Here is a 22250-nt window from a genome sequence, read left to right on the forward strand (position 1 = left end):
GAATGAAGTATACAAACAAAAGGTTAACATTATTTTCACAGATTTACATATAAAGAGCAATCTTTTTCGAGTAATCTTCAGAACAGAATGATTTACAAAGGTAAAATCAGCTACACCAATGATGGAACACATCAAATACCAGAAGCTGAGTAATGGACCTGCATGCATGTTTGTTCATGACATTCACCTTCACAGCATCTTAACCAGTTGCTCATTACCTTATATCTGAGAACATGTTTATGATACATAAGCTGGTAGATGCTTGTGATAATAGTGTCCTAAGAAAGAAACATCACTGGACACAGTAATCCATGGGGGAGCATACAATATACGAGCATTCTCAAGAGCAAAATCATTAAGAATTGGAAGTGGAATTCCTCTCACTAACTGTGAGTTCAGGTATGGTATGAGAACGGTTTTGAGAACAGCTGATGTCACTGACTGCAAATGTTTTACACAGTTATAAAGTAAGATTCATAACAATAACCTTGATATCAAATCACTATAAGGTTTAACAATCATATATATGTCAAAATAGAAATTGAAGTGGTTCATTTGTGCACATGAGAAGTGGGATAATGCATTTTTCTGTTTTTCAATTTCATCCAATTTCACATCAAAATACAAAGCTACAAGCTGAAAAGATTAATATATACATTCCAGTTTACCTGAATCAGATTCAAGTGCAGTTTCCCTATCTTACTCCATTTCAAGTATGTGGAAAACTTTCTCAATTTAAGCCAACCAGCAAGATTGTTTCCTATGATCTCCGCAGTACAAGATGCACTAAAATCCTGTACCAATAACCAAAGTTAAGGGACAATGTTAGATAATACAATCCAGAAGCAACAGTGTAAGCATCATAAAATTTTAAACTTTGCACTTAGTATTGGTTTTCATTAAGCTTACCACCGAGATGCATGCAACAGGTACGACTTCACCAGCTTCCAGAACATTTAGTATTATATCTATGGAAATTTGGACACCAACATCTTTGTCTGTCACTTGTATATCTGGTGGAGAAGATACAAAGATATCAAGATTCATGTCATCGTTTGGATATTGCTTGTATAATTGAGGAATAAGGAATCTCCATTCAGCAGTGTTCAGAAGGTTCTGATCAGGCAGTTCATCAACACTCCATTTCAAAGTATCTGCCTGAGTGAGCACAAGAACAACATAAACTATCAAAACTATATTTCAGTTTATAATATCCATTTATTGGACAAAGCCAAGAACAAAATAAGTAAAAAACTTTAGAAACTTACACTGAAGTAGACCAAAGAACCGGATTTGAAAACATTTTCATGTAATGAAATTGTTATCATCTTTGGCAAAGGGTCGCCACGGGAAACAGAAATGTCTGAACCTCTGTGGTAACCTTGAGGTGCCAAAATTTCGTTCCTCTCTGTGAATAAGCCATTAATTTCTAATTCAATAGCAGAATCACTTAGCTTAGGATTGTTCACAAAAGAAACATTTAGAGCAGCTGTTTCGTCTATTGGGAAAGTCTTTGGAAGAGATTGTAATAAAACATCAAGAGTTGATATCCCCTCATTTATTTGATCAGAAACTGCCTCTTCAACCGCAGATGCTATACTTCCTGCAAAAGCATCTACTAGCCTGCAAGAAAATGGAAATTGTTGGCATGATATCATCTATATATTATGGTCTAGATACGAGTCAAGCTTCGGTTCTGTTGAATGTCCCACATCGACTAAAGATAAAGTTAATTTACAATATATATGTGGGTGGAAACCTTGTCTTACAAACTGATTTTGTAGGATTGAGTTAAGCTTAAGTCCACTTCTTAATATGGTATTAGAGTCATGAGTTAAAGTCTATCCTAACAAAGTTTATTGTTTGTTGGATCTATTCTTCCACCTGTTATGGGACCGTTATCGGACCACATGCTCGACATGTTACATGTGTATACCTGTGAGAGGGTATTTTGGAAGTTCTATATCGACTAGAGATAAGGTCAATTTACAATATATATGTGAATGCAAACTTCATCTTATAAGTCGGTTTTATAGGGTTAAGTTAAGTTTAAAGTCCACTTCTTAAAAAGTTCTTTAGAAGAGACAACAATTCAGAATGATATAAGAAAAAAAGCATTATATTCTCCTTAAAAGTTTTTGTTGCACAAGATAATGGAACACACTTATCTGCGCTCTGGGTTTCATGTACCACCCTAAAGATTGAAATATAGAGCAAGGATTATATAGTTATTAACCAAAGCCTCCCTATGGAATTGTGAAGCCTAAATCAGCAATAGAAGAAGATAACTCCACGATAGAGCATGTTTAAGAGTTTGTAGTAATAAAAAAGCATTGCTTACGAAGGTTCCTTACACTTGGTAAAGCCAAGCTGCTCCACCATGCAACTTTATGGATAAATCTCTAACATGGCATCCAGAATCCAAGAGAAGCAGCTTAAGAGTTCCTTCTTGATTCGTTAAATTCACAGTAAGTCCAACTTGCAAATCATTAACCTTCCAACATAGCACAACACAACAGAATGAGGAATATAATAGACTAAGCAGGTACAAAAACTAGGAAAGGAGTTTAATTTCACAGTCAACCAAGTAGAAATCATGGTTAATATAAATTTTAAAATGGCTAGAAGTCAAAGTACTAAAAAATAAAGGGTATATAGTCCTCAGTATACAATAAAGTGAATAATATTCTGGAATCTGGATTCATACCCTTGCAGTTGCAGTTCCACTATCAGAAATTCCAATTGGGACTAACCAGCTGCTGACAGAGTACCTCCACTTCAAACTCAAGTTAGCTGTGGCACCTGAAACAACAAGAGCAATGCCTGTTTCTCCTGTATTAACAGATGAAGAATTTACTTGGATATCATTGATAGTGATTTCAGAAAGAACAACTTTGGCTTTTCCAACAAGAGGGACTTGAACAGTCTTCTCGATCTCTGGCAATTGAGACAGGGTAATAGAGTCAACAGCTTGGTCTATCAGAATATCCTTGGCAAAATCGAGACCCTTATCAGATATGGTGATGGAGATGAAACCCTCTTCATGATTTTGAACACCACTCGTGGAGGATGAAAGGAACAGAAGGGATAAAAGAAGGAAACAGGTTGAGGGTGCCATTCCAATTTTGCAGGTGGAGCCTTCTCAGGGATCGATCAAGCCAATATCATTATGCAGCCCGAGTTGTTTAACCTTGACTTCAGAAAACAGGTTTTGACAAGATCAAGGTTAATTTTTCATGTTTATCCAGTGAAAAATGAAATCTTGCAACACACCCTTTTGATGAAACACTAAGGAAAAACGTCATAGCTTTTCTTACTATTTTATCTTTCGGGTAATAATGAATTACAATATTGTTTCGGATAGGAACTGAGTTGGTGAAATCAACGACCAGGAACAGCAACTGTGAAGGGAGATGTATCAGCAAGTGGTTGGTTTCGGAGTTTAGCTCAGATTGATTAATTATTATTATTGTCAATAAGACATGGAGCTGGCACAACAATCATCGTAGATTCATTAACATAAGAGAGCAATGATTCTTAGAGAGTTTACTTTCTCGATCACTTTATTAGTACTAAGAAAGAAAAAAATATCTTACTTTTTCTTTTATATTATATAATTTTTTCACTTTGATCTCTGTATTCATTTGTCAGATAGGATTTGAAGTATCTGCAAATCAATTGTTTAATCTAATAACAATGTGAACTCGTGACCCACGCGACTTATATTCTGGTTTTAAACTTCTAAAAATGAATTTAACCGTGTCCTCTACTTTTCGATTGGATAAACTGACACGGTTAAAAAGAAAAAATATTTAGTGACAATCATGTAAAAACTTATAAAAATATAGTTTTTCCTGAATTTTGTTAAGAAATTTTCTTTTATTATCTTAAGCGATACTTTTAAAACACTTGGTTAATATTTGCTTTTACATGTTCTTAACACGGAGATTGTATTTGAAAATACACATGCATAGGACCATGGTTTTTCTTAAAATATATTATTTATTTTATTTTCTAACATGTTTGTAAATAAATTTATCCATATGTAGTAGGAACTGAGACAACTTTTTAGATTGTTCAATACGAGAAAAAGAATGAAAAACAGAAGTTAACCTTTTTTTCGTTGATAATCTGAAAATACCACTTTTGGTCTATTACTCATCCTTTGTCTCAGAGTTCTAGAACTCCCAATCATAAAATAAGAATACCAATAAATTTTACACACAAAATTTCACTAGAAAAAGGACCCTTCCTCAATTTCAAATTCAGGATAGGCAAGATTTTAGTACCATTACCAACCATGATAATCAAAACTCAACTAGTGGGGTTTTTTTTCCACGGATTATATATTTGGAAAGTTAATTTCCAATATTCTCTGTTCCAATCCGATTCAATCCTTTGTAATCAAGTTTTCATATATGCAAACGTCATTTCCCCTCTAAACCCTCTGTCCATCACAGCTTTGAATGAACAAAGGCAGTAATAACATATTGCAAATCACATACTAATTCACAATACTGCTATAACACTAAAGATGGGTGCAGCAGACCAATGGGATGCAGAATTCCCGCCAGCACAACCGATTTTCCCTTAATTGATTCCTCCCGAATCAGAAATCATCTCCTTGATTCAAGTCTCCCAACACCAATATGAGCATTTCAATAATAGAAAACAAAAACACTTCATAAGAAGTAATCCGGTGCTGGTTTCTTTGCAGGTGTCCCTCTTGATTCCTACATTCCATCAAAATTTGAAAATCAATTTGGAAAAACTCAGCACCATTACATGTTCATGTCGACACAATATCCCACACTATCATCATAGGTTAGCAAAGAACATGTTGCTTAAACATGCAAAGATAGTGCAATCAAAACAAATACCCAAAACAGAGTAAGATAAAAATAGTCATTCTCATAGTACTGAACCAATGTCATGAAAAGCACGTTCTTAATAGGGAACTCACGATCACAATAAATATCATATAATTTCTTTGCCTACAAACCTGTGGAGCGGCTTCAAACACCCGGAATTGCTTATTCAGATTTGCATCCAACTCAAGAATTGCAGCTACATTACCACATCTAGAACAAAGATGAAAAATATTTTACTAAAACAATCAGAACACAAATAAAAAATAAATAAAAATATTTTAATCTATTAGGAGGTACCTGTAGCAATAATTTGGAGCTGACCAGACAGTAACTATCTGGTTATTGAACATCCATTTATATCCTTCCATCACCAACTGATGAGCACGGCATATATAGTCAATGTTGTTTGAGTGGTTAAAGGAAGTAACAACACTGCCACCAAATAAAAAACCAGCACCACGGGGACTGAGACCCCATCCATCCACAATATCTTCTGGATCTGACCATAGGAGGTCACACATGGCACCATCATGAGGTACTTCTTGCTTCCGATCAATAGTCCGTATCTATATATGAATGATAAATAATGCATAAAAATATTGCCAGTATACAATCTAAACAGAGACGGTAAAATTTATAACCTGATCCAGTGTTGAAATTGCAGGAGAAAGACCTCCATGAACACTGAAAATCTTGTTTTCAATTAAGGCCGACAAACTGCAGTTTGTTGTTGTCAACATACGAAATCATTAGGAAAGGCACAAGTTACACCAACTAAATCTGTAAATGTAGTTAGGTTGTTTTATATGCAACTTGACACAATAATATTTCCATTTATATCTATTTTTTTGTTATTTTTGTGCACTACGAATACTTGCAATTTGACACTTTTTTCAACACTCTGAAATCAGAAAGGTTGTTAAAATCGAAATTATATCTAGGGTTGAGGGATGAAATATCATTTAACCATGTGATCATACTAAGATCATATAAAAACTATAAAAGCATATTTTTTCATAAAAGTGCGATAATGTAATTAATTAACGTGTGTAATTACCACAAGATTCAGGTGAGAGTTCAGATTCTTTATTTTGCAGTTATTGTATTATGAATGAAGGCCCAAATCAAGTCCAGTTCACGGGTTTTCTAAGCCAAGAAAGTAAGGAGAGAGAGGAGAAGCACCACAAAGAGAAGTGGAGAACAGAATCACTCAACACTAAATTCCTAGACACTACAAACGAGAGTCCAACCCAAGTCCAAATGGGTTCAAACAAGATCGGAGGACAAACAGAACAGAAGGAGAACTAAGAAAAGCTGGCTAGCAAGGTCAAATACAGAGAAAACAGGAAAAATTCTCAATTTCAGCTAAACCAGTTACCCAAGACAAAATAAGCTTGAAATAGAGAATAAATGGCAGAGACAAGTTCGAAAAGGGAGAGAGTTTGGTTGGAGTGTCACATAAAGAAGTGGAGGGCAAATTAGGGAAACATTCTAAATTTTTTCAACCAGGTCATAAAATCAAACCCACTACTTCTCAGCTCTGCAACACAAGGGATAGATAATTCGCCAATCTTTGAGCTGGCACCATAATCCCACTCTCCAAGTCTACAGTTGATCAAAACACAGAATAGCCATAAAACTCGATTATATGATTCTACAAGTAAAATTATTGGTTTAACAACACTGCTCTCTCTGTGATTGAATTGAGTCCCATTATACAATATATGCAGTTTACCTAATGATAAAAAGAGGAGATGAAAAAGGTGTACTGAAGAATTGCTAGCATTTTTTTCTCTATACATCTAGACAAGTCTGTCAGAATAATCAATCTATGGATTTTAAAATCACCCGCTCAAACTTCTCTCCCTTTTAAAATACAGAGAGAGAGGCCACACAAAGCTTCCTTCTTGTCTTAACCCAGCTCAAGTAAACTAAAACCCCTTTCCTTCTTATAATAGAAAGGGTAATGTATTGCAAGTACTTTCAAACACGAATTGTACAGTTGCAAGAATAATAAAGAAAAACAGTCCAAAAGAAGTTGCTCAGAAAATAACTTCAATTTTGCATAAAGACCATCAAACACAATTTTCCTTTTTAGAAAAAACATTTCAAAGAAAACGAAAACAGGCAGTCCCTGTACCCATAAAAGAAACAGACACTAAAAGTAACAAGAGAGCAATTTACAAACCCATGGCATGGAAACCATTTCAAGAACTTTATAGCAAATCTAGTATTGTTACTCTCACGAGAAGTAGCTCCCAATGCAAGACTAAAATCAAGTAATCTTTATATCAAGATGTCATTCTGCTTTATGTCATCCACAGAAACTTGTGCATAAAATCTGGTTATATATTGGATGCTAGCAAACCTTAAGTAGTCGAATATATCAGTACAATATCTCCATACATTGACTGAACCATACTTTCGAAGGCACTCATCATAGAATCCATATACCTGTCAAGTGAAAGATGTTGAATGAGTTCTCCGGAGAAAAAAATGTTAAGAAAGATTTTAATGTCTTTTCCTAGTTTTCTTCAAAATGCTTATAAAAGGGATTTATTTCTTTCCTTCACTTTATCTGAGACAAACCTGAGTGATCTGACGGCTTTCATGGTTTCCCCTGATGAGTGTTATTCGATCTGGATACCTCACCTGATTGTATATCAATAATTAGTTACAGCAATAATGAACAAAATGAAAGTAGTATCATTAGGAGCACAACAGAATGAGTAGTACAACACAACTGACAACCCAGGTGTCAAAATTTTAAAAAATTAAAATCTCTTTATCTCCTTTTGTTTCTCTTTAGGCATTTTAAAAAAGTGATAAAAAATAATTCATCAACAGACAAACAAACTAGAAAGAATGACAATGGCATATAGAAAAGAGCACAAGCTCAAAAGAAAGCCAACACTAGTCTATCTGTATTATAGACAAAGGAATCCCTTGAGCAAGAACGCATAATGAGGATGCAAATAAATTTCTGTCTTGACAAGAAAAGTAAAAAGATGAAACTGCTACTGCTAAGTAAAAACTCTCCTATTTCATTCCATCCAAGTGCACCAAACAACAGCCAAACGAGCAGAGGTGAAGAGCCCTTTATTTTACTGTTTACTGACAAAATCTTAATTACAGACCAGATTAATAACAGATCAGTAATAATAAGCATCCTTAGGTAGATTTTTGCATTTCATTAATCACATCATCCCCCTATGCCGCCCAAAATTTGTACAGTTGCATTCTCCAACGATAGCACATTGTGTTCCCAAAACAGAAAAGGCCGTTTTATGGTTCACTCAAACACAATATAAGCACTGTTCATCAAAACCATAGGCTTGAAAGCCACAAGACCAGCTATATTTCTGCGATTATCATTGAGCAGACTAACTGAAACACTTTTTAAATTGTTGCAAGGTGGCCCATAGCAGATCTAACGCACACAGAAACCACAAAATACACAAATAAACCATACAAAATACTTCCAACACTTTATCATACAAAAAAAAGAAAAAACAGACTATTACCTTAAGAGCGAGAAGAAGCAGAAATGTTTCAACCGAGTAAAATCCTCTATCAACAAAATCCCCAAGGAACAAATAGTTAGTCTTGGGGCAATCCCCTCCCACTTTGAAAAGCTCCTTCATGTCATAAAACTGACCGTGAATATCACCACATATCTGCACAAAGAATGACACAATCAACAAATCCAATCAGTTGAACAGAACGAACACACCAGAGCAGCTGCACTCTAACAGGAAAAAAGAAGAAAAAGTAAACACTTCCAGTGTGCCCCCCATGACACACTGAACGCAAAAACAAAGCACAAGGCAATGAATTGTGCGAACAGGTCAAAACAAAGAGACAGGAAATCCACGAAATCTCCGGAAAGAGCGACACGTAAGCCTTCTTCCATCCTTTCATATATGACATTTATAACAAGCCCTAGATAGGTCGAAGACCAAAGAAAAGAAGTTATCAACTAACTAATCGTCTCAAACCAAAACCCAACGGAAAAACATGAGGTAATTCTGTTGAGTGTGAGCTGAAATCATACGAAAACAGCACGTAAATCGATAATGAAAGGAAACCCAGAAGGCAGAAACCTAAGAGAATGCAGAAAAGGAGAATATTGAATGAAAAGAAAAAGACGGGTAGAGAACTAACGGTGACAGGAGCATCGACCCTTTGAACGTTGCTCTCTTCAACGAGGATTTCCATGGCTTTGAGGCAGAGAGCCTTCACTTCAGACTCCTTCAGAGGCTCACACCTCTTCAACTGCTCTATCTGTCTGTCCAAGTCTGATGACATCTCTCTCTCTCTCTCTCTGCAACCCCTTCTTCCCCTCTCAGCTCTTGTGCTTCAAAACTTTCTGCTTTTTGCAATCACCCTCTTTATTTTCCAATATATTTTCTAAATTGTTCACTCACTCTCAAGTCCCAACTCTTTTGCTTTTCATTTTTTTATGCACAATTTTGGACCAGATCTTTTTTCTCTGTTCAATTTTTATTAAATCACAAGGTATCTCTCACTCCAAAATCAATTTCTACAGAGATTCATTAGTAACATTAACCATATCTAATTTCTTACTTCTCACTCCTGACAGACATTTTTCCTTGAAATTGAAACCCTAATTTGTGTAAGAACCAACCAATCATATTTTTGAGGCAGTCACACACAGAGCTTCATGTTAAAACCCTAATTTCTTTCTCTGTTCTCTCCATAAATACTCGTTCATCCAACAATTACACTTCAAATTGTAACTCTAATCGCATTAATCGTGTCAAGCTGTTGATAACAATATTTTTGTGTTACAGTAAAAAAAAAAATTATAATATATTGTTAAAAAAAATTAATGTAACAATTACTAAATGTATTAATTAAGGCGTTAAACTCATGTTTCAAAATTCCATTTATAGTCAATAAAAAAAGAAACATTTATTTTGAAGTGTACAAATTATTAGAGTGATGAACCTTTATTTCAACAATACTTTGTTTTTTACACACAAAAATATATACAACTAAAAATTCAACTTTGATATATAAAAGAAATGCTATGATCATATGAATGTTCACAATTATGCATTTTGAAATATTACTTACGCTAATAGTAATCTATACACAATAAAAATATATATTTAAATAAAATAGGAAGTATCTAATTTTTTATTAAAAAACTATAATGTTAATTATTAATTTCAGGTGGCTCGTATAGATTTAATGAGTTTCGAAAAAAAAAAGAGCATATAGATAAGTGTTAAGAATGTAGAATGGTTATTTATGTGACTCATGACTCGAATAATTATTTATTTTATATAAAGAGTTGGGAAGCTTGACTGAATAAAAAAATAGCAAATAGTACTTAATTCTGAAATCTATAAATACAATAACATAAAAAATAATAAAATGTTTAGTTGTCAAATAATACACTCTTGGAATTGAGTATGATAAAAATTGAATTTCTTATAATTAGTAAGACTAAAATAACGAAGAAAAAGGTAGCAAATAAATTAAAATGAAAAAAAGGTCAATCATGGAATTAAATTATAGAATAGACAGAAGGATTTTGTCTCTGGACATGGCCCTCTCGGTGTATAAACATGAGTATAGAGAAAATGACAACACCATCAAATAATGATACAATAATTGCTAACAAAAAAATTATAAATCTTATATAATTACTTACATGTGAGCTAATCATATATAATTACGTTTTTAATTCACTCTAATTTTGTGGTAATCATATATAATTACTCCACATAAAATCCAAAATTACTTTTATGATTTAAATCTTAGTTTCGTATTAATGTAGTTATTGTTAGGTGTTTTAAGTCAAAATGTTGACAATTGATGAAATCTCAAGTTAACATCACTATAATTCTAAGGAATATAGAATAATTATCGAGGAAAACAATTATTTTAGAAAAAATTATAATTTTTTATAATATTTATTTTAAGTAAATTATGTTATATCATACTTTTTAAAATTTAAAATTTTGTTACGAATTTATTCATAAAAGACATAAATATAACTAAGAGTGTTCTGATCCTCACATATGACACAAATGTTAAACCTTACATCCGAAATATTACTATTTGTGAAACCTTAAATTTTTACCATGATTGTAATTTGTATGTCTAAAATACATATTGAAATTAGAAAAAAAAAACATTTAACCTCAACCATACAAAAATAAATATAAATAAATAACATTAATATTTTAGATACCACACATTAGATCATATATTAGATATACATGTAAACTAAAAAATGCTATTCAAAATGTTAACTTCACCTTCAATTTAACATGATATTAGATACTAAAAAAAAGTTTTAGAGAAATTAAAAATAAGAAGTAAATTTTACAAAACTCAAATTCAAAATTCACCCTCTACACAGGACTATTCAAAACAAAAAAGAGAGACGTGAATATAAAATAACGAGTGTGATAATAACATCATCCAAATTTAAATTTGATTATCATTAGTCTATTATTATTCTTTAAAAATAACAAGGAAAAAAAACCTCTGAAATTATTTTCATAATACAATTTTTTTTCATAAATATTTTTTCACATACTTAACCAAGTACATGTAATTAGGATTATTGTTTGTTCTGAGGTGGAAAGAATAGAAAATGCTCGCGAAAGTGATCCCTGAAACGACGTCGTGGTGATGAATTATTAGAAACATTTCAGCTTCCATAATCCGCGAGGTAAACGACGGTGCCGGTTGGTAGGTGACGCCTCATTGCACTCATCGCCATCGTCACCTTCCTAAAACGACGTCGCACCGATCACCCCTTTCCCTTCCCCCTCTCTCACAGTCCTAATTTTCCAAAAAGGAGGGTAATTTCCTCCCCGATTGTCTCCCCTCTTTACTTTAACCCCAATTTCTTTCGGTCATCGACACAATTATCCTTCTGAACCGTAATTTGATTGTTCATCTCTATGTTTATCTGATGAGGATTGGGTGTTTGTAATCTGATTGTGAAATTCGATTTTCTGACCATTTGTTTTTACATATTTTTGCATTTGATTAATGGTGCTTGACTTTTGGTTAATTCTGTTTCTGGGTCTAATATGTGGTGAAACTGTTGTTAAAGATTATAGACTTTGTGGCACCCCGTGATGTGTAGGAATTTATGACTCCATGATTTATTGCTTATGCGATCGTGAACTTTTAAGGGCTTTTCGCGCTGTTCTTTCATACTTCAATTGATGCAGTAAATTAGTAATTACCTGCGATTCCTTTTTCTTTCTCAATGTAACGGCAATTCTGATTTAAATGGAGGAAAGTTTTGTTGGGATGAGTCGTTTAATTTGAACAGGTGTACTGGAATAGAAGTTTTCTTGTAATGACGATCGGACCTGGAATAGTTTCCTTCTTTCATGTCCTATGCGATTTTGAATTTTTCTAGGCCTTTGTGGTTTATTTACGATGGGAAATTTGTTGTGGTTAAAACTTGGATATAATTCCTTTTATGAGTTCGGTGTTGTTCTCCGATTAAAATTAGAGTTTCACCTCGGTAAAATGTGCATTATGATTTGTAAGGTCTTCAATTGTGATTGGAATATAACACCAAAGCACTTGAAAAACGCATCCATGTTTTTTCAACCTGTTGGTTGATGTTATTTTTTCATTTTCTCTATAAAAATACAATTATTGGTTTTGTTTTTTCACTCTTTTCTGTCTTTCTTTCAGGCCAATGGCATCTTCTTCAAACTCATGGATGAAGGAATATAATGAAGCACTGAAACTTGCTGAGGATATCAGTGGTATGATTTCTGAGCAGAGTTCATTTCCTGCATCTGGACCAGAAATCCAGCGTCATTCATCTGCTATAAGGAGGAAGATTACTATATTGGGTACCCGGCTTGATAGCTTGCAATCGCTATTGTCCAAGCTTCCTGGAAAGCAGCCGCCCATGTGAGTGTGTAATTGTTGATTACCTCAGGTTAAAGAAGATCTCGAAACACCATGCATTGCATCTCCCAATACTTCTCTATCCCTGAATAATTTTTTTGAAGAAGTTTCCAGATATTAACAATCTCTCTCTGGGGATGTCTTTAACATTGTAATACTATTACTAAATTCATTGTTGGGGACCAGTCTACCAGGACATATATGTTGCCATATAGTTGTGGTAGAGAAGAGGCAATGCTTTCAATTACGCTGTGAAGGTGTATGATGAAGTTTGCATGACTGTTTTGTGAAGTGAATTTCACTTACTTGATGCAGATCTGACAAGGAGATGAATCGTCGCAAGGACATGCTCGCAAGTTTGAGATCAAAAGTTAATCAAATGGCTTCCACATTGAACATGTCAAACTTTTCAAATAGAGATAGTTTGCTTGGACCAGAAGGAAAACCAGATGCTATGGCCAGAACTGTTGGCCTGGACAACAATGGACTTGTTGGATTTCAACGGCAAATAATGAAAGGTCACTTGATGAGATTGTTAGAAAATATATCGCTTGTAGTCTGTTCTTTGGATCTAATAATGCTTTGCTGTTCAAGCAGAACAAGACGAGGGCCTTGAGCAATTGGAAGATACTATAGCAAGCACAAAACATATTGCTTTGGCAGTGAATGAAGAGCTGACTCTACACACCAGACTCATCGTACGTTCCCTACGTGCATTAATTTTCTTTCCTGTTTTTATGGCAATAATCACTTCTAAAATTGAATCCTTTCTTTTTCATCTGCCAGGATGACTTGGACCAGCATGTAGATGTCACAGATTCTAGGCTTAGGGTAACACTCTTTAGTAATTCTGTTGGGACAAAATCCCTCGTTTAATCATATTGAAGTTAAATTATGTTATTATTGACATTTACTTACAGCTTAACTTGAACATTTGTGTTGTGAAAACAGCGGGTGCAGAAGAACTTAGCAATTTTAAACAAGCGAACCAGGGGTGGTTGTTCCTGCCTGTGCATGCTTTTATCAGTGATTGGTATAGTGTTTTTGGTTGTTGTCATTTGGCTATTGGTCAAATATTTGTGATGACATAATGAATTACCCAACTTGTCAAGCTTCTCCTTTTGTCTTTGTTTCTGACGTGTGCACTGAAGTGTCATAACCAAGTTTCCCGATTTCCCTTGCTACTTCCTCAATGACATGGAATTTGTTGAGGTCGTGAAAGGCGTTGTATTGCAATTGACATATTTAACTGTTTGTATATCGTGTGTTTTTCTCTTGTAAAATATGAAAGATTTATTGCTGTAATGTTAATGTGCCCCACTACCGCTTCATAACTCTTAATGGGTGAAGGTATGATCCTTAACTTTGCTCTTTTAGTCAAGCGATTGCCCGAGTAAGAGGGGAATTAATGTTATGCCTTGCTATAGGTGCCCCATTCACACCAAGTTACGTGTCTTCCTTACTTTGTAGAGTCCATTATTGTGAATCATCTTTGTCATAATATTTTGGTAAACATTGTTTGTTCCAAAACATGAAACAGATTGGTGGTGCATCTGTCGCCATCTCATTAACTACTGACTATTTTTGAGGATTAAAATTGACTACAAGTTTTTTTTCCTGATTCTATCCATCTGCAAACAGATTTCTCACCACAATTATTTTTTTGTTTTCCGAAAACATTTATGGAAAGCGTGTTTAAGCCAGTCCCAAGATGACAAATTAAACTGTTTTGATCCATTTTACAAGTCGTCCTTTAATTTAAAATGCGTGGCTTTGAGAAATGAGAATTATAAACGTGTCACCCACCTACGAATTGAATAAAATAACAAAACATGGTCCCTATTATATCGAAGATTGGCATATAAGTTCAAGAAGAATTTCTGTTTGTTCTTATACGAACTGAACATGGTCCTTTCGAGAAGAAAAGAGTGAAGCTTTCAAGACTTGAGTTGATATTTCTGAGGATTTGTTGTCTAGTAATAATTGAAGAGGGATCCATATGTAGAGAACAATCAGAAGTTTTCCTTATAAGATCACTTTATCCTTCCAGGACTTGTATAACCTAAGTTAAGCAAAGTAGAGACTATCATAACCTTCAATTGAGCTTATTACATATTGTATCTTAGTCTAGTAAACAATTTAAAGATAACTACAATTACATGTGCATCTATTCCGCTTAGAATTTTGCTTTTGAGCTGCACATACACAGTCAAAATATTTTCTGTTTTTATTTAGCTTTCACATTTACAAAAATGTAATTTTAATTTCTGTTTCTAGTTTTCTTCAAGTCTAAAAAACAGTGAAAAATTACTTTTTGCCGTTTCTTATGCAAATCTTTTAAAAAATAAACAACAAATAGGAAACATATTCTCAAACTTCACGACTCCTTGATTTGATAAAAACAGTGCACACGGGAGAGGAAAGAACATCAAGAGAACGATATCTCACTAAATCAATTAAGCGGAAGATCATTGCACTACTGAATGACTACAATAATATAATAGTAATTAGAAAAATGAAGAGTGTAAAACAGGCAACTAAAAGAAGAGCTTTCGCGGGGAGGGCTTAGATTCAATGGTGTTTGAGGCCTTGAGAGAAGGAGGCACTGCCTTGCTTTGTTGGCCATCAGCCATTTTATCCAGCAGCTTTGCAGCCCTGGGATCTGTTAGCAACTTCTTCTGGAAAGACTGCGAGAAGCCAGTTGCAATAATAGTTACGTGAATCTCTCCAGTGTACCGATCATCAACAACAGCCCCAAATATAATATTAGCAGAAGGATCAGCCAAACTAGTCACCACCTACAAAAATTATTGACCATATGAAGTCCACAGGCCACAGGAATACTGAAATTTTTTAACATGTTATGGTAAAATAAATGCAAAAACATCATGTTAGCAACAATTTTACAAGATCACAGGAATAACAAAGTGTTCCTTAGATTACCATAAAATTCTTAAATACCTGAGACACCCTATTCACTTCCTGCAGGGTTATGTCCTTTCCTCCAGTGATATTATACACAACTCCGGTAGCTGATTGAATAGATGATCCAATTAAAGGAGCCAAAGTAGCTTGTTCTGCTGCTTCTTCTGCTCGGTTTTTACCAGACGAAACACCTACTCCAAGCATTGCAGTGCCAGAGTCCTTCATCACAGCTTTTACATCAGCAAAATCCACATTAACAAGTCCAGGTACCTTCAAGAAAGCACGGAAGTTTTTAATGACGTCCAGGCCAAAAAATGCACAGGCATACCCTTAAGTGGGTAGCGAATGCTTCATGCTTTTTATGTTTGCTTTTTCTCTTTGCAAGTTAGTGATCTAATGGGATTAACAAGACGCTTAAATCATGTTCTAGTGTCTGTATAATAAAATGAATGCACCGTTTGCCAATCAACTCACTGTTATAATGTCTGATATTCCTTGTACTCCTTGTCGTAGAACATCATCCGCAAGACGGAAAGCATCCTGAAGAGGCATCTGCTCATCAGCTATGTCAAGCAGACGGTCATTTGGAATCACTATAAGTGTGTCAACATTTTTCTGCAGCCTTTCAATGGCTTCAAACGCCTGAAGAAAATAAAATGAAAATTAGACAGTTATTTGTAAATTTCATATGAAAGACTACAAGTTTCAGATGAACCATGCATTCATATCAGCTTGACAAAATAAACTTATATATACATTGGATTACACACAACTTGGATAACAAACTATACAGTGTATTTGAAAAAAAACGATAATTTCAACAAAATGTCAACTCAACCTACAGGTTCCTTCTATGAACGTGCCAGACAACTTCCTTCTAAAAGGGTGCAAACAGATTTCCGAACATACTCATAAATAATCAAGATCAAATACAAAGCTAAGGAAGAAGATAATGATATTTTTTAACATATTAAAAAAAAAGGGAAGTGTTAATTAAGAGTAGAACTAGTTCAGTAATCACATTCCCAAACAATGAGAAAAAAAACACCTGCCTGCAAGGATCTCTTACGTCCTTCAAAACTGAATGGATAGGTAACAACCCCTACAGTCAAGTAACCTGCCTCTTTTGATATTTGGGCTACAACTGGGGCGGCACCAGACCCCGTTCCACCACCCATCCCGGCTGTTATAAACACCATATCTGATCCTTTAAGAGCTTCAGCAATAGCATCTCTTGATTCCTCCGCAGCTTGTTCCCCCAAAAGTGGATTCCCACCAGTACCTGTAGCTCTACCAGTAATTTAAATCAAAGGCCACCCCTCAATTTCTCAACAAAATAAGCAAAAAAACAAAACCAGACAGTCTGGACCTACAAAAACAAATCATATCATAGTAATTTAGTACAAACAAAAACTTATCCAAGGAGAGTGCCTGACCTAACCCACGGGTTAGAACTTCTCCAATTTTAATAGGGTTCTCAGCGGTCGAATTTAGCAGTGCCTGAGCATCAGTATTTATTGCATAGAAATCTACACCCTGATTGCAGAAGAATTCAAAAATAGCATCAGCATTCTTCAATTGGTGACAGCAAAACACAAATGGAAGTTTATAGAATAGTGCCACTCTCTGGCTACAAAGTAACACTGGATTCAATAAGGAGTATTATTATGCCATCCAATCCAACACACTCCTTCATATAAACTCTATTACTAGCTAAAATTTAGTTAGAAACTAAAATTCTTAAGTATAACTCATTAAATAAGAAACAAGACCAGCAAAATTTTGTTATCTTCAATAACATTCAGCTAACAGTAAAGGTGTATTCAAAGAAGGTTTTGCTGACATTCATCTGAAACAAGATAGGTATTCGATAATGAGCAACCACTATAAAACAATGTCTCCACTGACAATAATCGATATTTGAAATTGGGTAGCGAACAACAAGATACCCAATTGACCCACCTGCAAACCACTACCGATCATGCGGTTAACAGCATTGTTGCCGCCGCCACCGATGCCGACAACTTTAATCTTAGCGTTATCTACATAGGCGTATGAGCATCTGACCGAGGCAAAACGACGACGTTGAGGGGCAATTCTGGTGGTTCTGGGGTTGAAGGAAACAGAGGTTGTGAGTGCATTGTGGTGGAATGTAGAAGAGCAGGAGAGTGAGAGAAGCTCGTTGGGGTTTGTGAGGGGACGAAGCATCGCCATTTTTTGTTTGTTCTCTCTGTTTTTTTATGTGCCTTTTCAGGGTTTTAGGGCTAAATGGAAAAACGAAAATTGTAGCTGATAGATTACCCTCCAATTTTGAGTGGATTTAGTTTCCTTGGTTGGACTCCAATTCGTTGAAAGGACGTTAGGTTATTTATTTAATAACGGTTCATTGTTACCACCTTGAAATGTTTTTCTATAATTAATAATTAATAAAAAAATAATAATCAGAGTAAATAAATCATCTTTTATTTTTTTTATTATAGTACATAATATCTTTTCCTAATATTATAAAGTAAAATTTTAATAAATTAAATATTAATTTCGGAACATTGGATTTTATTTTTCAAAAATTTACTATATTTCAGTTACTGGTTAAAATGTTTACTTCTGACAAAGTGATCATTGATATTTCTGTCTGTCTATTAATAAATAAAGTAATTTAAATTTAAATTTAATTTTAAATAACTATACATTAAAAAACACTGTAAACTTAGGAAACGAGAATCTAAATACTATTGGGCCGAGAAACCCAAATAATAGGCCCATAAGGACGTGTGAATAGTAAGTTACAATGTTCAATCAGTGGCCATGCCATGAGAAGTGATCAAATGATATCAAATTGAATATCCACAACTCAGAAGCTTCAGATCACTAATACGACGACGAATTACGGAACTGAGGGGTAATGGTGTGTCGTTTCGTTTTCAGGGGTTCCGTTTCCTAATTTTGTTCATGCTATTTCTGTTTCTGTTTAGTTCTTGCAGGAATTCATTTTCTGTGTGATCAGGATCAGGGACCGATATGGGGTTCTCGGTTACCACGCTAGTTTTCGCAGTGATTGGAATTGTTGCGTCCCTCTGTACCAGAATTTGTTTCAACAGAGGACCTTCCTCGAATCTGTAATGCTTCTTCGTTTCTGAAACTCATAGTTTCAGTGAAGTAATTAATAATTGCTGATGCTAATCTTACAAAAATTACGAAAAGAAATTCATAATCTCGCCTAGCTAATGGATCTGTAAAATTGTAAACTTGTTCACCACAATTATTGTGGAAAAAAATTCTCGCTGTCGCTCTGTTTAATTAAAAGCTCATTCTGTTATGAATTTTCAGACAATGCCTTGATGAATTTTACAGTGTGATGTATTTATATTTAGTTAGTGCCAAAGTAGTTTTCTAAGATGATGTAAGTTCTTCTGAAGAAAAAGAGATTTATTATTCTTGAATTCTTGAATAAAGACATTCTTGAGTTTTGTTGTCTCTCTTTTTCTCTGTCCATGATAATATTTCCTCTCTCAAATTATTATTCTCTGTCTGAATTAATATCTTACTACTCCGTTGCAGATTTCACCTAACCTTGGTTCTTACTGCAACAATATGCTGCTGGATGATGTGAGTGAATGTTTGAATTGTTTTTTCTTATAGTTTTCATAAAGTTAGTACATGAATTGGGGCATGTAGAAGTTGTGTTCCTGAGCCTGTTACCCTGGCAAGGCATTGATTAATTGGAAAAGGAACCTCTAAAGATTAAGTTTTTTCCCCTTAATGAATAACTTCTCAGGATGAATGTATCCTTAAACATTGTTCGTTTAATTATGATTACATTTTCCTTTGGTTCTATAGCATTATTATCCTTTTTTTTATCACATTAAGTTTTTTCTTCTTCTCATTTTGTGCTTACTTTGGTTCTTAATTTGCTTGATCAGGTGGGCGATTGTATATCTAGCACAGATGAAACCGCTGATCGTACCTATCCTGAGTGAGGGTGAATAACTTTCTGCATAAACAGATGCCAACCCTTAAGAATGTGAATCGCTGGTTGGACGTTGGAGAGGAGTTGATTTCAGCTCTCATAAATCGTTAGTATTTTCTATGGGTGGATCTGTATGTATTCTTGTTCTACATTGGGTCTTACATGCTGCCATTACTCATGTTACAATTGTTGTATTCTACCCTTGTTCATTCCCGAAGTCAGTATAGGACTATTAAGTATGTATTTTGGTGAAATAAACATTATATCGTGGTGTTTACTAATTTCTAAAAGAAATTTTATGAGAGGATTTATTCCCAAAATCATAGTTCCCATCTTCACACGATCATTCACACCACCACCACATTGAGCTGGTACGTTTCTACTTTGGGATTCTCTTTTCCTTTTACGTTGCCAAATGTCATAAGAAAAAAATAACTAGATATCAAATATAATTAGAGACAGTTAAGTAAAAGTTGGAAGTGAAACTCTTAAGTAAGCTATCATTTTTAAATTTTGTAGTTGGGTTATTCACGTAATATTTTTATTTTCATACAATTAAAAGATAATCTTACTAATTGTCTTCCATTATATTTATTAAGATGGTGATGAAGTTTAGAAATTAAAGTATTTTTTACACTGTGGCACTAAATAGGAAACAATACGGTTGAAAGTTGCTTATATTTAAGTTTCTATTTGAGTCTAAATTGGAGTATTAATATAAAAAAAATATACAATCACACTTAAGGAAACAAACATATTCAATATGTTATATTTTAAATGAATGAAATCATTTAATATGTTATATTAAATACTCTCTAATCAGTATCTGTAAACTGCTATTAAACTAAATTTTTTACTGTTATACATCAATTAAACATTAACTAAACTAAAAATTAACAAGTTAAAATCAAATTGAGAATAACAGAAAAAGTATAATGTTACACTGGGACTAGTAAAATATTCCCATAACACACTCAACAACGTTGTTGAACTCCTTGATGGATCTCTCGCCAGTGCCAGTACGCATCAACGGCGGAAAGAAAAGCCACGCGGCGGTGGCGATCACAAACCCCACAGTAATGGGCCCAGTAACGGCCCAATGCAGTCTACATTTATGGCCCAACCACTTCATCGCACCAAACTCCGCGACCACGCAAACCCCGTGGAGCAAAAAGAAGCACGTGACCTCCCACGTGGGAGAGACACGTGTGACGTAGTAGAATATAAGCTCGTGCATCAACCCAGAAACCAAGAAAGTCACCATGACGCCGATCACCGAGGCCCACTGGGGGCCCAATACGGTATTGATCAGTAACGATCTGACGGGATTGTATACGGTGTGTCGCAGCGTAAACGTTACTATGAGGTTCCACCTTCTCCCCCAGAAATCACGCAACGAGGTCGAGAGATAAGGGTCATCGGACGGTAACTGTAGCTCAACGCCAAACGCGGCGTTGACGAGAATGTTGCAGAGTCCCATAAGAATGTCCACAAGAAGATATACAATAGTGCAATAGCTGGTGAGAACAAGCGCGGGGTGAAGTTTGTGTTTGATGGGTATGAGAAAGAGTAGAAAAAGCAAGGCCTTGATTGGGAGAAAAATGGGATGAAAAGTGAGTTTTGAATTTGATTTTGTTTTTAGGGTTTGTGTAATTGGGAGGCATGCAAAGGAGAGGAAGTGAAGGAGGGAGTTGGAGTTTGAAGGAAGAGGTCCCATATCGAAAGTGAAGAGAAGAAGTTTGGAGTTGGTGAGCCAAGTGATGAACAAGGCAGTGACACCTGTTGGGAGGACAGTGGTGAGTTGAAGAGGTAGCATGGAGAATTGGTACAACACAGGTGAGAGAGACAGAAATCTGAACATTCCTTTGGGTAGTTTTGATGAAATGAAATAGCAGTAAGAAAGTGAGATTAGGACTGAAACGTATACCTTCGTTAAGTTCTTCATTTCTCCTTCCATTTCCAGACATTTGCTTCTTCCCACATTCATCTTCTTTCTTCTTTCTTGATTCTGATCTCACAATCTTTATGTTTGTGTTTGTGATTATGGGGTGGTTATGAAAATTGGAAAGCTACAATTGACAAAGAAATTTGTCTTTTTTTTTTTTCTGAATTGCGCACCAATTTATATTAAGTGAAATAGTTACATCACTACTATTCATGTCTGGACTCTACAAATGATAAAATTGAGACATGACATATTTTGTGTGAGAAAAGATGTATATGTGTTAGTACAGTGATATGAAAAATCACTTGTTGTAATTTATTGGACAATTTTTTTTTTTTAATTTCTAACATTTGGATGAAAATTTTTTTTTCTCCTCCATTGAAATTTTGAATTATTAATACATTTTTTATTATTAATTTCTTCATGGAAAGATAGTTTAGTAACAACTTTATGAAGTAAAATGGGTTACTTTCAAATTAGATGATTAAAGAAATAATGTTTAAATTTAACTGATGGTACAAAATATCACTGTTAGATTTCGATGAATAAAAATGTTCTAAATTTGTTAATTCAAAAAAATAATACTTTTTTCAGTTTGAGGAATTAAAGAATATTTTTT

At 34.5% G+C, this 22250-nt stretch overlaps 5 protein-coding genes and 1 pseudogene across 9 annotated transcripts; 2 read left to right on the forward strand and 4 right to left on the reverse strand.

Annotated features, from left to right (window-relative positions):
• Positions 1-3: 3 nt before the first annotated feature.
• LOC114194657 (putative BPI/LBP family protein At1g04970) lies at positions 4-3409 on the reverse strand. Its single transcript, XM_028085009.2, has 6 exons — positions 2708-3409; positions 2355-2494; positions 1269-1623; positions 910-1158; positions 669-794; positions 4-441 (listed from the first exon to the last, which is right to left on the reverse strand). Exons 1-6 carry the CDS (start codon positions 3116-3118, stop codon positions 238-240), a joined length of 1485 nt encoding a protein of 494 aa, XP_027940810.2. The 5' UTR covers positions 3119-3409; the 3' UTR covers positions 4-237.
• Positions 3410-4229: 820 nt separating this feature from the next.
• LOC114194665 (serine/threonine-protein phosphatase PP-X isozyme 2) lies at positions 4230-9458 on the reverse strand. The gene is made up of 8 exons (XM_028085025.2): positions 9036-9458; positions 8396-8548; positions 7461-7523; positions 7240-7325; positions 5513-5588; positions 5169-5437; positions 5003-5081; positions 4230-4733 (listed from the first exon to the last, which is right to left on the reverse strand). The coding sequence occupies exons 1-8, from the start codon at positions 9177-9179 to the stop codon at positions 4683-4685; spliced, it is 921 nt and encodes a 306-aa protein (XP_027940826.1). The 5' UTR covers positions 9180-9458; the 3' UTR covers positions 4230-4682.
• Positions 9459-11485: 2027 nt separating this feature from the next.
• Positions 11486-14128, forward strand: LOC114193583 (syntaxin-51-like). Of its 2 annotated transcripts, none has more exons than XM_028083439.2 (6): positions 11486-11716; positions 12573-12797; positions 13110-13312; positions 13392-13492; positions 13581-13625; positions 13746-14128. In XM_028083439.2, exons 2-6 carry the CDS (start codon positions 12577-12579, stop codon positions 13875-13877), a joined length of 702 nt encoding a protein of 233 aa, XP_027939240.1. In that variant the 5' UTR covers positions 11486-11716; positions 12573-12576; the 3' UTR covers positions 13878-14128. The 2 variants fall into 2 exon arrangements, with proteins under 2 accessions (XP_027939240.1, XP_027939241.1); XM_028083440.2 differs by having other exon boundaries at positions 11589-11797.
• A 1089-nt stretch (positions 14129-15217) lies between these two features.
• LOC114193581 (cell division protein FtsZ homolog 1, chloroplastic-like) lies at positions 15218-18026 on the reverse strand. Its single transcript, XM_028083438.2, has 6 exons — positions 17682-18026; positions 17156-17255; positions 16772-17001; positions 16194-16361; positions 15756-15989; positions 15218-15592 (listed from the first exon to the last, which is right to left on the reverse strand). The coding sequence occupies exons 1-6, from the start codon at positions 17931-17933 to the stop codon at positions 15332-15334; spliced, it is 1245 nt and encodes a 414-aa protein (XP_027939239.1). The 5' UTR covers positions 17934-18026; the 3' UTR covers positions 15218-15331.
• Positions 18027-18428: 402 nt separating this feature from the next.
• On the forward strand, positions 18429-20006 carry LOC114193584 (V-type proton ATPase subunit e2-like). Of its 4 annotated transcripts, none has more exons than XM_028083445.2 (4): positions 18429-18618; positions 18724-18835; positions 19278-19325; positions 19640-20006. In XM_028083445.2, the coding sequence occupies exons 2-4, from the start codon at positions 18738-18740 to the stop codon at positions 19704-19706; spliced, it is 213 nt and encodes a 70-aa protein (XP_027939246.1). In that variant the 5' UTR covers positions 18429-18618; positions 18724-18737; the 3' UTR covers positions 19707-20006. The 4 variants fall into 4 exon arrangements, with proteins under 4 accessions (XP_027939246.1, XP_027939247.1, XP_027939245.1 ...); XM_028083446.2 differs by having other exon boundaries at positions 18501-18618; positions 18701-18835; XM_028083444.2 differs by having other exon boundaries at positions 18503-18618; positions 18692-18835.
• A 499-nt stretch (positions 20007-20505) lies between these two features.
• On the reverse strand, positions 20506-21920 carry LOC114193800 (putative long-chain-alcohol O-fatty-acyltransferase 5 pseudogene; annotated as a pseudogene).
• Between the last annotated feature and the right edge of the window lie 330 nt (positions 21921-22250).

This window comes from Vigna unguiculata, chromosome 8 (assembly GCF_037176805.1).
Source record: "Vigna unguiculata cultivar grain cowpea cultivar isolate G323 ecotype 2 chromosome 8, ASM3717680v1, whole genome shotgun sequence".
Taxonomy (NCBI): domain Eukaryota; kingdom Viridiplantae; phylum Streptophyta; class Magnoliopsida; order Fabales; family Fabaceae; genus Vigna; species Vigna unguiculata.